Genomic DNA, 14,020 nt, shown 5'->3' on the forward strand with positions numbered 1-14,020 from the left:
TATAGGTATATAAAATCACTAAAATTGTTTCAAAACAAAAAATACATTTAGATAAAAATAATAAATTAAAATTGTCTTTAATAAACATGAAATAACAGAGTATAAGAATAAACCTCACATTATCAGAATATTTTAGGAAGGAAATTTTGATTTTAAAAGACAGTGCCAAAATATCATAGCTTTAGGGTTGGAAGGCACCTTAGAGGTCAACTAAATCAATCTCATCATGTTATAAATGAGGAAGAAGCTAGGAGATTAAGTGAAACCTGTTACTCTACATTTAATGGCCTCCTTCAGAGTTAAATACAATACATTATTGTATCAGAGAATAAAGCCATGACATTGGTCATTTTTATTACCACATGGGGAGAACTGAAAAAAGGAAAGCTCATGAAGAGGTTAAGTAAAGCATATTGTTCAACTTGGTTTTCATTGCCACTCTCCAAATTATTATTTCTTCCTGATAGCTCCCCTTTAATAATATTTTATGTTTTTAAAAAGTATATAATTTTCTTTTAAATATATTCATTCCTATGAACATGAAAGACCCAAGCAAGAATGTGTTGGGGATTTGTGAGATGACCTCATAATGCTCAAAGTCTCATTTGCATCTATGCTCTTCAATGGCCCCATTGTTGGGATTTTTCCATGGATGGTTTTGTTAACTATCAGACAACTATGAGTGAACTTAATGTTGTAGCCTTACTATAACAGAGCACAACTGAAATCGACATGCATAGCATTCTATATACTGGGCTCCTAAAATTGCAGAATGTTTAAATGATATACAATTACCATCATCCTTAAGGTGTTTCCAGTTTAGCCACTTGTTTGGTTTTTTATAAATTTTATTTATTTGTGTCAATCTCAGGGTCTGCTCATTTCTTCTCATTAATTGTTGCTCAAATGCAATTCTGAATGCATCTGCCATTATATAAGCTTCTTCTTTACTCTTCCTTAATATTTCTAACTGTAATAGAAAGAAAAGTTTTAGTAAGTAACCTGCATGAAGTCTGTGCTTGCTTACTGGTAGTAATTACTATAGGACTTGGAAATTTTTTTCCAAACTAGAAAGGGGTGATGGACATGTTCAAAAATAAATATAGTGGTTCTTTTTGTAGAGGCAAAGAATTGGAAATTGAGAGGATGCCCATCAATTGGGAATGACTGAACAAGTTATGGTATATGAATGTTATAGAGAACTACTGTTCTGTAAGAAACCATGAGTGGCTGGACTTTAGAGAAGCATGAAAAGAATTACAAGAACTGATGCAGGGTGAAGAGAGACTGCAAAGCTCTGTCCTCTACCTCTGGAACAGGACTCTGGGGCTCTGACCACATTCAGATCCTGATCGCAGTCTAGGCCCCCCCTATAGAACAGCAGCCCCCCCCATCTCAGCCCCATGGCAGAGGGGGGCACTTATGGTCATTCACAGACCAGGAGGGAGGACAGAGCCTCACACACTGAGACCCTTGTGGGAGTGTCCCAAAAGCTCAGAAAGCACCCCCAAACCAGGCCCAGGATGGGAAAATGAGCAAGCAGAGAAATAAGAAGAAGACCATTGAAAAATATTTCACTCAGGAGCCCAAGAAGGATCAAAATACTCAGTCTGAAGATGAGGAGGTACAAGCTCCTGCATCTAAAGACTCCAAGAAAAACAGAAATTGGGCTCAGGCTATGACAGAGCTCAAAAAAGACTTTGAAAATCAAATGAAGGAGTTGGAAGAAAAACTGGGAAAAGAAAGGAGAGAGATGCAGGAAAAACATGAAAATGAAGTCAGCAGCTTAGTCAAGGAAATCCAAAAAAATGCTGAAGAAAATAGCATGCTAAAAACCAGCTTAGGTCAAATGGATAAAACAGTTCAAAAGTTATTGAGGAGAAGAATGCCTTAAAAAGCAAAATTGGCCAGATGGAAAAAGAGATAAGAAAACTCTCTGAGGAGAACAAATCCTTCAGACAAAGAATAGAATTCAGGGAGATTGATAAATTTACCAGAAATCAGAAATCAATACTTCAAAACCATAAAAATGAAGAATTAGAAGAAAATGTGAAATATCTCATTGAAAAAACAACTGATATGGAAAACAGACTTAGAAAAGATAATTTAAAAATTATTGGACTACTTGAAAGTCATGATAATGAAAAGAGCCTTGACATCATTTTCAAACAATTACTACAGGAAAATTGCCCTGATATTCTAGAAGCAGAGGGCAAAATAGAAATGGAGAGAATTCACCGATCCCCCAGAGAAAGAGATCCCAAAAAAACCAACCCCTAGGAATATTATAGCCAAATTCCAGAACTCCCAAGTCAAAGAGAAAATATTACAAGCAGCCAGAAGGACACAGTTCAAATATCATGGAGCTGCAGTCAGGATCACACAGGACTTAGCAGCAGCTACATTGGAAGCTCGTAGGGCTTGGAATACAATATACCAGAAGGCAAAAGAGCTTAGAATGCAGCAAAGAATGAACTACCCAGCAAGGCTGAATGTCCTCTTCCAGGGAAAAAGATGGACTTTCAATGAACCAGGGGAATTTCAAAGGTTCCTTTCGGAATGGCCAGAGCTGAACAGAAGGTTTGATCTTCAGATACAGGACTCAGGTGAAGCATGGAGATTGGAGGAAAGGGGGGAATTATGAGGGACTTAATGAGGATGAACTGCATGTATTCCTGAATAGAAAAATGACACTGATAATACTCATATGAACCTCCTAAGTTAATAGAGCAGGTAGAGGGAATTTTTATAATTGAAGCACAGGAGAAAGCTGAATTCAAAGATAAATTATGGTGTAAAAATGGAGTCAATAGAAAAAAAGGGAAATGTAATGGGAGAAAGAAAAAGGAGAGGGGGGAATAGGCCAAGATATTTCATATAATAAGATTTTTTTATTATTACAATGAGCTATTGCAATGATATGGAAGGGGGGAGGCAAGGGGGAATGAGGGAACCTTTGATCTCATCAGAGGTGGCTAGGAGAGGAAGCAGCATTTATACTCAATGGGTTATAGGCATCTGGAGTAAGAAGGGGGGGAGCAGGGGGAAGGGGTGGGGATGTGAATAAAGGAGGAGAGTGGCCAGATATAACACATTTTCTTTCTTACTTCTTGCAAGGGGCTGGGATTGGAAGGCCTGTCCGGGACCATAAGGCCAGGTGGATGCTGGGCCCAAGGGGTGGTATGGGGGCTCAGGGCTTCTTGGTCCCAGGACCAGGGATCTGTCTACTGCGCCACTCAGTGACCCTACAGCAGAGTCAGAGTGAAAGGAGAGAGAAAATATAGTACATAGTAGTAGAGAAATAAGAAAGGAGGGAGTTGAGATCAGCAATGGCAACATTGGAAAAATATGGAAGTAACTTTTGCGATGGATTTATAAAGAATGTGATCCACCCATGACAGAGTGGGTGATTTTGGAACAAAGACTGAAGCACATTTTTTATTATTATTATTTGGGGGAGGGTGCAGGGCAAATGGGGCTGGGTGGCCTGCCTGGGGCCACATAGCAGGGTGATCTTTGGGTGTCTGGGGCCGGATTTGGACCCAGGTGCTCCTGACTCAAGGGCCAATGCTCTGTCTGCCACCCAGCCACCCCTACTATTATTACTATTTTATTTTATTTTGGGTCTTTTTTTTTCTTCTTTTAGGTTTTTGCAGGGCAGTGGGGATTGGGTGGCTTGCATGTCACATGGCTGGGTGATTGTTGGGTCTACGGGGCTGGATGTGGGCTCGGAAGCTCATGGCTCCAGGGCTGGTGCTTCGTCCATTGCACCACCTGGCCATACCTACAGTTATTACTATTATTCTTTTTTTTTATTTTAATTTTTTTCTCTCCCCTTTACTTTATCGCCCAAGCAAGTCTATATTCATGGGGGGAGGGGTATTTTGTTTACTCTTAACAAGAATATTTTATTAATGTAAAAAAAAAACATTTGTACAAGATGAGAATTAAAAAATAAAATTAGAAAAAAAAAGAACTGATGCAGAGCGAAGCGAGCAGAACCAAGAGAACATTGTACACATTAACATTGTGAGTTAATCAACTGTGATGGACACTGCTGCTCTTAGCAGTTCGGAAAACAAGGGCAACTCTGGAAGACTATTACGAACAATGCCATCTACATCCAGAGGGAAAAAAACACAAAAAAGACCCCATACTACAGAATATGAATGTAAACTGTGTTCACTTTTTTAAACACGTTTTTCCTTTCTATCTCATGGTTTTCTTTCCTTTACCTTGGTCCTAATTCCTCTTACATAAAATGACTAATATGCAAATATGTTTAAAAAGATGCATGTGTACAACCTTGACCAGACTGTTTGCTATCAAAAGGAGGGTGTAAGGAAAGGAGGGTGGGAAAAAATGTGTAATTTATAAATCTGCAAATGGTAGTATATTGAAAAATTAATAATGCATGTAATTGGGAAAAATAAAATAAATTTTTGTTTTTAAAAAAGGGACTGAGACTTAAGAAGAAGGCAGCAGGGCCAAGACGGCAGAGAGAAGACAGGCACAGTTCTAAAGTCTCCTGATCTCTTCCCCATCTATCACATGAAACAAACCTCTTAAAAGAAATCCGACCCACAAAACCCAGAAATAAAAGCCAGGAGAAAGAACATCTACCTCAGGATTTGTCTCCCGCAGCAGCTTTGGCTGAATTTGGGCCAGTGAGTCTGGGCTCAGAGGGAGGATCAGTCCTGGATCAGCCAGATTAACAGCTGAATTGGAACCAAGAGTCTGAGGGTCAGAGAGCCGGACCTGCTGGATCAGTGGTGGGGCTAGACGAAAGGGGCTTCAGTCTGCAGGGAAGCAGAGGAGCTGGTGTTGGTGCTGTCCCCCTGGAGCTTGGGGACCAGGCTGGGTGTGAGAGTTCTGGTGCAGGAGAGCTGCGGACACCATCCCTGGGCTCCTGGGGTCTGAGAAACTCTGAGTCCATGCCTCCATTGCACAGAGGCCTCTTCCCAAACAAACAAATGCAAGCTACTTCTGCCTCAGGCCCAGGTGTGTGAGCAGAAGAACCAGCCCAGCTGAGGAATCACCTCAGGCCAGGGTAAAGCCCACCATTGATTGAAGGCAAAAGAATTCAATACCTCCAATTCCTTGCTTTGGGCAAAGGGAGAAGGCCTCTCAACCAAGGTCACAGACACTCCAGAGAGGGCAACCAGCACCTCCTACTGGCAAGCCAGAGAAACTGCACTCAGTAAAGCCTTTAGCAAACTCAAGCCCAGGTGAACCAGCCCCGCCAACTCAAGTTCTTAGCATAATGAAGAAGGGTCAGCAGAAAGGCAGATCCATAGAAAAATTCCTGGAAGGGAAAGACCCCAGCTCAGAGAGACCTGGAACCTCTGAGGAAAATACAATCTGGTCTCCAGCCCAGAAAGACTTCCTTGAAGAAATAAGGAAGGAGCTTAAAAATTTGGGACAGACAATTAATACCTTGCAACAAGGAAACAAAACCTTAGAAAGTACAATTGGACAAACACAAAAGGAGAATAAATCTCTCAGATCATCAATTGGACAATTACAAAATGAGAATAATTCTCTCAGATCCTCAAATGAGCAAATGTAAAAAGAAATTAATTCTCTCAAAACCTCAATTGGTCAAATGGAAAGCTCTTTCAAAAGTAGAATTGACCAACTGGAAAAGGAGCTGCAAAAGGTTAATGAAGAAAACTCCTCCCCACCAAAAATAATGGAGTCTACAGAAACTAATGACTCCATGAGACAGCAAGAGTCAGTTAAACAAAATTAAAAAATAGAAAAAATAGAAGCAAATATAAAATACCTCTTCAACAAAACCACTGACCTTGAAAATAGATCGAGGAGGGGCAACCTGAAAATTATAGGACTTCTGAAAACATTGGAGAGAAAAAAAGCCTGGACTTAATATTACAGGATCTAATGATGGAAAACTGCCCTGAAAACATGGAATCGGAGGGCAAAGTAGTTATTGAAAGAGTACATCGGTCCCCACCAGAAAAAGATCCTAAAATGAAAACACCAAGGAATGTTGTGGCCAAAATCCAGAACTATCAGATAAAAGAGAAAATCCTGCAAGCAGCCAGAAAGAAACAATTTAAATATCAAGGAGCCACAGTAAGGATCACGCCAGACCTGGCTGCATCAACTTTAAGGGATCGAAGGGCCTGGAACGAGATATTTCGAAGAGCACGGGAGCTTGGAATGCAGCCAAGAATCTACTTTCCTGCAAAGTTGAGCCTTCTCTTCCAGGAAAAAAGATGGACATTTAACGAAATGGAGGAATTCCAAAAATTTCTGATGAAAAGACCAGAGCTAAACAGAAAGTTTGGACATCAAACAGGAGGTTCAAGAGACACATGAAAAGGTAAAAAAAAAAAATGGGGGTGGTAAAAGGAAAAAAAAATGCAATCCAGTAAGTTGAAACTGGCTATATCCCAGCATAGGGGTAAAAAAAAAAGATTCTCATAAACCCTGAGAAATGTAACTCTAACAAAGAGAATACACCTAGCCAGAAATGATGGACATTCATGACCTATCCATGAGACTACTACCTAATGGGATGTAACTGGCTTTAACCCCACTTGGAAGAAAGACTCTAATAAGTCTCAGGAATTTTTACTCTATTCGATAGAATATACAGAACTAAACGGACAGACACTCAGAATTTTCTATGACTTAGAATGATGTAAAAAAAACACTACTTCCCTAAAAAGGGGGACAGGAAAGAGATGGGAGGAGGGAGGGAATTGAATGGGGTAAATCTCATTACACTAAGAGGTACAAAAAACCTATGGTAATAATGGGGAAGAAGGGAGTAGAGGAGAAACACCTGAATCTTCTTCTCATCAGACTTGGCTTAAAGTCAAACTACACATACTCAGTTAAGTTACAAAACATCTAACCTTTCAAGTATTAAAAGGGGAAAAGGGGGGGGACAGAGAAAGGGAAGGGGAGTGGGGGAAATAAGGGGAAATAACAAAAGGAAGAGAAGGGAAAAGGGAAAAAGGGAAAGGGGGAAAAAGGGGGAGGGCAGGATATAGGAGGGCAAACACACTGAAGGGGGTGGTTTTCAGAAACAAAAGACTGGGGAATATGGATAAAAGGGGGGGAAGGGGGGAAAATACAAACAGAGGGAAGATAGCATGGAGGGCAATAAAGAATTAGTAATCATAACCTTGAATGTGAATGGGATGAACTCTCCCTTAAAATGTAAGCAAATAGGAGAGTGGATTAAAAACCAGAATCCTACAATATGCTGCTTACAAGAAACCCATCTGAAGCAGAGAGATACATATAGAGTAAAGGTAAAAGGTTGGAGCAAAATATGTTTTGCTTCAGCTGAAGTAAAAAAAGCAGGAGTAGCAATCCTTATCTCAGACAAAGCAGCAGCAAAAATAGATAGCATTAAAAGAGATAAGGAAGGAAACTTTATCCTCCTAAAAGGTACCATAGACAATAAAGTCATTTCAATATTGAATATATATGCACCCAGTGGGACAGCACACAAATTCTTAGAGGAGAAGCTGAAAGAATTACAGGAAGACATAGACAGCAAAACTCTACTAGTGGGAGACCTCAACCTCCCGCTATCAGATCTAGATAAATCGAAGCATAAAACAAACAAGAAAGAAATTAGGGAGGTAAATAGATTGTTAGGAAAATTAGATATGGTAGACTTATGGAGGAAACTTAATGGGGATAGAAAGGAATATACCTTTTTCTCTGCAGTACATGGAACTTACACAAAAATTGATCATGTACTAGGACATAAAAACCTAATGATCAGCTGCAGAAAGGCAGAAATAGTGAATACAACTTTCTCAGATCACAATGCAATAAAAGTCATATGCAATAGTGGGCCAAGGAGATATAGACCCAGAACATACTGGAAACTGAATAACCTCATTTTAAAAAATGAGTGGGACAAAAAACCAATTATAGAAAAAATTAAACATTTTATCCTAGATAATGATAATAATGAAACAACATAACAAAACCTATGGGATTCATTCAAAGCGACTCTCAGGGGATATATTATATCTCTAAATGCTTACATGAATAAATTGGAGAAAGAGGAAATCAATGAAGTAAATATGCAACTAAAAAAATTAGAGAAAGAACAAATCAAAAATCCCGAATTAAATACCAAATTATAAATTCTAAAAATTAAGGGGGAAACCAATAAAATCAAAAGCAAAATAACTATTGAATTAATAAATAAAAACCAAAAGTTTGTATTATGAAAAACCAATAAAACTGATAAACCTCTGGTCAATTTGATTAAAAAAAAAGTAAGAAGAAAACCAAATTGCTAGTATCATAAATGAAAAAGGTGAACTCACCACCAATGAGGAGGAAATTAAAGGAATAATCTAAAATTATATTGCCCAACTCTAGGCCAATAAATTTGATTATCTAAGTGAAATGGATGAATATTTACAAAAATATAAGTTGCCCAGGTTAAATGAAGAAGAGTTTAAATACCTAAACCACCCTATCTCAGAAAAAGAAATTCAACAAGCCATTACTGAACTCCCTAAAAAAAAAATCTCCAGGGCCTGATGGATTCACAGGTGAATTCTACCAAACATTTAAGGAACAATTGGTTCCAATCCTATATAAACTCTTTGGAAAAATAGGGAAAGATGGAACTCTACCTAACTCTTTCTATGAAACCAATATGGTACTGTTACCTAAACCAGGAAGAGTTAAAACAGAGAAAGAAAATTATAGACCTATCTCCCTCATGAATATAGATGCAAAAATCCTAAATAAAATCTTAGCAAAACGATTACAACAAGTCATCACTAGGATAATACATTATGATCAAGTAGGATTCATTCCAGGAATGCAGGCTTAGTTCAATATTAGGAAAACTGTTAGTATACTCAATTATATCAACAACAAAACTATCAGAAATCATATGATCATATCAATAGATGCTGGAAAAGCTTTTGACAAAATACAGCATCCATTCCTATTAAAAACACTAGAGAGTGTAGGAATAAATGGACTGTTCCTTAAAATAATTAGCAGTATCTATCTGAAACCATCAACAAGCATTATATTCAATGGGGAGAGGCTAGAGGCATTCCCAATAAGATCAGGGGTGAAACAAGGGTGCCCATTATCACCACTACTATTCAATATTGTATTAGAAATGTTAGCATCAGCAATTAGAGAAGAAAAAGAAATTAAAGGAATTTGAATTGGGAAGGAAGAGACAAAATTCTCACTCTTTGCAGATGACATGATGGTCTACTTAGAGAATCCCAAAAAATCATCTAAAAAGCTACTGGAAACAATTAGCAATTTTAGCAAAATTGCAGGTTATAAAATAAACCCTCATAAATCCTCAACTTTTCTATATATGTCTAGCAAGAAGAGCTAGAAAGAGAAATCCCATTCAAAGTAACCTCAGACAATATAAAATATTTGGGAGTCTATTTGTCAAGACAGACTCAGAATCTTTTTGAAAATAATTATAAAACACTTCTCACACAAATTAAATCAGATTTAAATAACTGGGCAAATATCAACTGCTCATGGATAGGTAGAGCTAATATAATAAAAATGACAATTCTACCAAAACTAAACTATCTGTTTAGGGCCCTACCAATCAAAATTCCAAAAAATTACTTTAATGAGTTAGAAAAAAACTGTAAGTAAATTCATGTGAAGAAACAAAAAGTCAAGAATTGCCAGGAGCTTAATGAAAAAAAGTGCAAAAGAAGGTGGCTTAGCCCTACCCGATCTAAAATTATATTATAAAGCATCAGTCATCAAAACTGTTTGGTATTGGCTAAGAAACAGAGTGTTGGACCAGTGGAATAGACTAGGTGTAAAAGCAGGAGATGATTATAGTAATCTGCTGTTTGATAAACCCAAAGAGTCCGGCCATTGGGATAAAAACTCCCTCTTTGATAAAAATTGCTGGAATAATTGGAAGTCAGTATGGAAGAAACTTATATTAGACCAACACCTCACACCCTTTACCAAGATAAGATCCAAATGGTTACAGGACATAGACATAAAAAACAATACTATAAGCAAATTAGAAGATCAAGGACTAGTCTACCTGTCAGATCTATGGAAAGGGGAACAGTTTATGACTAAGGAAGAGTTGGAGAACATCACCAAAAACCAATTAGATGATTTCGATTACATTAAATTAAAAGGCTTTTGCACAGATAAAACCAATGTAACCAAGATCAAAAGAAATGTAGTAAATTGGAAAACAATCTTTACAACTAATGATACTGACAAAGGACTCATTTCTAAAATATACAGAGAACTGAGTCATATTTTTAAAACAAAAAGCCATTCCCCAATTGACAAATGGTCAAAGGATATGCAAAGGCAATTTACAGATGAGGAGATCAAAGTAATCCATTAGCCATATGAAAAAAATGCTCTAAATCATTAATTAGAGAAATGCAAATTAAAGCTTCTCTGAGGTACCACCTCACACATCTCAGATTGGCCAATATGACCAGAAGGATAATGATGATTGTTGGAAGGGATGTGGGAAATCTGGGACACTATTATGCTGTTGGTGGAGCTGTGGACTCATCCAACCCTTCTGGAGAGCTATTTGGAACTATGCCCAAAGGGCAACAAAAATGTGCATACCCTTTAACCCAGCAATACCACTGCTGGGTCTATACCCTGAAGAGATGAGGGAAAAGGGTAAAAACATTACTTGTACATAAATATTTATAGCAGCCCTGTTTGTGGTGGCAAAGAATTGGAAATCCAGTAAATGTCCTTCAATTGGGGAATGGCTTAGCAAACTGTGGTATATGTATGTCATGGAACACTATTGTTCTATTAGAAACCAGGAGGGACGGAATTTCAGGGAAACCTGGAGGGATTTGCATGAACTGATGCTGAGTGAGATGAGCAGAACCAGAAAAACACTGTACACCCTAACAGCAACATGAGAGTGATGTTCAACCTTGAAGGACTTGCTCATTCCATCAGTGCAACAATCAGGAAAAGGAGAGTAGCATCTGTATCCAGATAAGGAGCTGTGGAGTTTGAACAAAGTGCAAGGACTATTCCTTTAATTTAGAAAAAAACCAGATAGCTTATTGTCTCATCTTGTTACCCCTTAGACTTCTCTTCTCTTTAAGGATATGATTTCTCTCTCACCACACCCAATTTGGATCAACATGGAAACAAAGTAAAGACTGACAGAGTGCTTTCTGTGGGGGGGGGGGGGAAGCAAGATGGGGGAAAAATTGTAAAACTCAAATAATATCTTTAATAAAAATAAATTTTTAAAAAAGGGACTGATAGAATAGAAATAACATGCTCTTTATATATTTTTACTCTGTTCTAAAAAAAAGCACAAAAATTCTTTTCTTAAAAAAGTACTAAAGAAAAGGTTCACTTTTTTATGTCTTTTGAATATTTTTTGCATACTACTTTTGTCTGCTACTTTTTAAAGACTCTGCTCAATACTTGAAATGTTTAATGAGTCACTAGATCTGACCTTCCAGCAAGACCTAGAATTCCAGTATAACCTTCAAATAAGTTTTGCAGAGAGCAAGAGCTCAGAAACTTGATCATCTGAACCTTTAGGATGTACGGCACCTGTAACATTTTGAATGTACTTAGTACTGAAAATCAGCAAAAGAATTTTAGCAAAAATCTCAGTCAAAATTCAAGAGACTAGATTCTGAAAATGTGTTTGTTTACATTGTTTAATATTAACTGTTTGAAAAGAAATCTTTTTCTTTTTAGTAGAAAAAAAAGAATATCCTGAAGAAGTTTTGGCTTGGTAGAAATAAAAACCAAAATGTATATGGGAGAGGGAGATAAGTGTAGTTGAAGACAGAGGGGAAAAAAAAACTTAAAAAAATATGTAACTTAGTAATTACCTAGCTGTGTGGCCTTGGGCAAGCCACTTAACCCCATTGCCTTGTAAAAACTTTAAAAAAAAAAAAAAGATCCTTGGGGCGGCTAGGTGGCGCAGTGGATAAAGCACCAGCCCTGGAGTCAGGAGTACCTGGGTTCAAATTCGGTCTCAGACATTTAATAATTACCTAGCTGTATGGCCTTGGGAAAGCCACATAACCCCATTTGCCTTGCAAAAACCTAAAAAACAACAAAAAAAAAAAAAACCCATATGTAATCCAAAGTCAAAATTTCTGTCTCTGGCACAGAAATAGAGCACCCAGAGGGTCAAGTGTTTGATTAAAAAGAAAAGGAAACTTTTCTTCTCATTATATCCTCATACTAACTGCAGTACCCTCTGACATACTCCTATAGAAAATTAAGTCAAATCCATTTGGAAGGGACCTGACTTAGTATTGTGCAGAAGTGTCTCTGACAAAACCCAAAAGAAGTAGAGCTGCTGGGGGCAGAGCCAAGATGGCAGCATGAAGGCAGGAATTCCCAGAAACTTGTTCCCCAAAAAACTCCAAAAGTCATCAAATTATGACTCCAGCCAAAATTTAGAGGGGCAGAACCCACAGAAAGACTGAATGATACAATTTCCCAGTCCAAGAGAATTTAGAAGGTCTGAGGGAAAGGTCTGTTTCACTGGGATGGGAGTTGGAAAAAGGCACTGCCAGCACAGCTGCAGACATAACCACAGCCGCAGCTGCAGTAGCTGGCTGAGTACAGGTAATCTGGGGACACCTGGGTCCATGGCAGAGGGGGTGATTTCTGGACCTCCTGGCCTTGGGATCACCTGGAACAGCTTGAAGGTGTGGTGAGAGAACTCTGCCACACCAGAACGAGTGCTGAGTGCAGAGAGAGTGCTGCCTCAAATCAGCCATGGAGTGAGAATTTGCAGCAGGAATGGGGGAAGCCAACCTGCACCTTCAGAGCCTGGCCCACAGATGGTAAGGTTGGGGGGGGGGGGGAGACTGCAGAGGGACCTCTGCTCTCACTGGGGTAGGGCTCATCTGTTTCCCACACCCAAATCCAGCTTGCAGTTTGGGTTTCCACACCACCATAGCCAAGCAGAGTCTCTCCTCACAGCTTCAGGGCAGAGGGGAGGGCCTGTGGTCATCCACATACCAAAGCACAGGCAAGAGAGCAGTCAAAGCCTCTCATAAAACCTTGGAAGAATTAAGGTTCCTGTGGGTTGTCCCACCCCCCCCAAAAAAAACCCCAAAGCCTTGGAAGTGCGGTAAATCAGTTATAGGCTGAGGAAATGAGCAAACAAAAGAAGAATCTGACCATAGAAAATTACTTAGGTCCCATGGAAGATTCAGAAGATGACAAAATCAAAACCTCTGTACTCAAAACCTCCAAGAGAAATAGAAAATGAGCTCAGGCTATGAATGAGCTCAAAAAAGACTTTGAAAAGCTATTAAGAGAGGTAGAGGAAAAATTGGGTGGAGAAATGAGAGTGAGGTAGAAAAATCATGAAAACCAAATCAGCAGCTTGGTGAAAGAAATACAAAAAAATACAGAAAAAAAATATGTTAAAAACCAGTTTAGGACAAATGGGGGAAAAAAGCAACACAAAAGACATATGAGGAGAAGAATGCCTTAAAAAGCAGCATTGGACAGCTGGAAAAAGAGATAAAAAAAGCTCTCTGAAGAAAAAATAACTCCTCCAAATGCAGAAGGGAACTAAAAGGAGCTGATGACTTTGTGAGAACTCAGAAATAAATAAAACTATTCCAAAAAATAACAAAAATTAGAAGAAAATGTGAAAAACCTCATTGGAAAAACAATTTACCTCAAAAACAGATCCAGAAGACATAATTTTTAAATTATTGGCATACCTGAAAGTCACGAACAGGAAAAGAACCTATACTTCATTTTTCAAGAAATAATACAGCAAAATTGCCCTGAGATCTTAGAAGCAGAGGCTAAAATAGAAGTTGAGAGAATTAACCAATCACCTCCTGAAAAAGATCCAGAAAGAAAAACTTCCAGGAATATTATAGCCAAATTCCAAAACTCCCATTTCAAAGAGAAAATACTAAAAGCTTCCATAAACAAACAATTGAGCTACCATGGCTCTATATTCAAGATTATACAGGATTACAGGCAGCATCTACATTAAGGACTC

General features: G+C 38.3%; 1 protein-coding gene across 3 annotated transcripts in view; it reads right to left on the reverse strand.

Annotated features, from left to right (window-relative positions):
• CCDC125 (coiled-coil domain containing 125) overlaps positions 1-14,020 on the reverse strand; it is an 87,340-nt gene that overhangs the window by 10,239 nt on the left and 63,081 nt on the right. For all 3 annotated transcript variants that reach the window (XM_074200039.1, XM_074200037.1, XM_074200038.1), the window contains one exon: positions 796-970. In XM_074200039.1, the coding sequence (XP_074056140.1) occupies positions 796-970 (175 nt within the window). The remainder of the gene's footprint in view (positions 1-795; positions 971-14,020) is intronic.

The sequence above is a fragment of the Macrotis lagotis genome, chromosome X (assembly GCF_037893015.1).
Source record: "Macrotis lagotis isolate mMagLag1 chromosome X, bilby.v1.9.chrom.fasta, whole genome shotgun sequence".
Taxonomy (NCBI): Eukaryota; Metazoa; Chordata; class Mammalia; order Peramelemorphia; family Peramelidae; genus Macrotis; species Macrotis lagotis.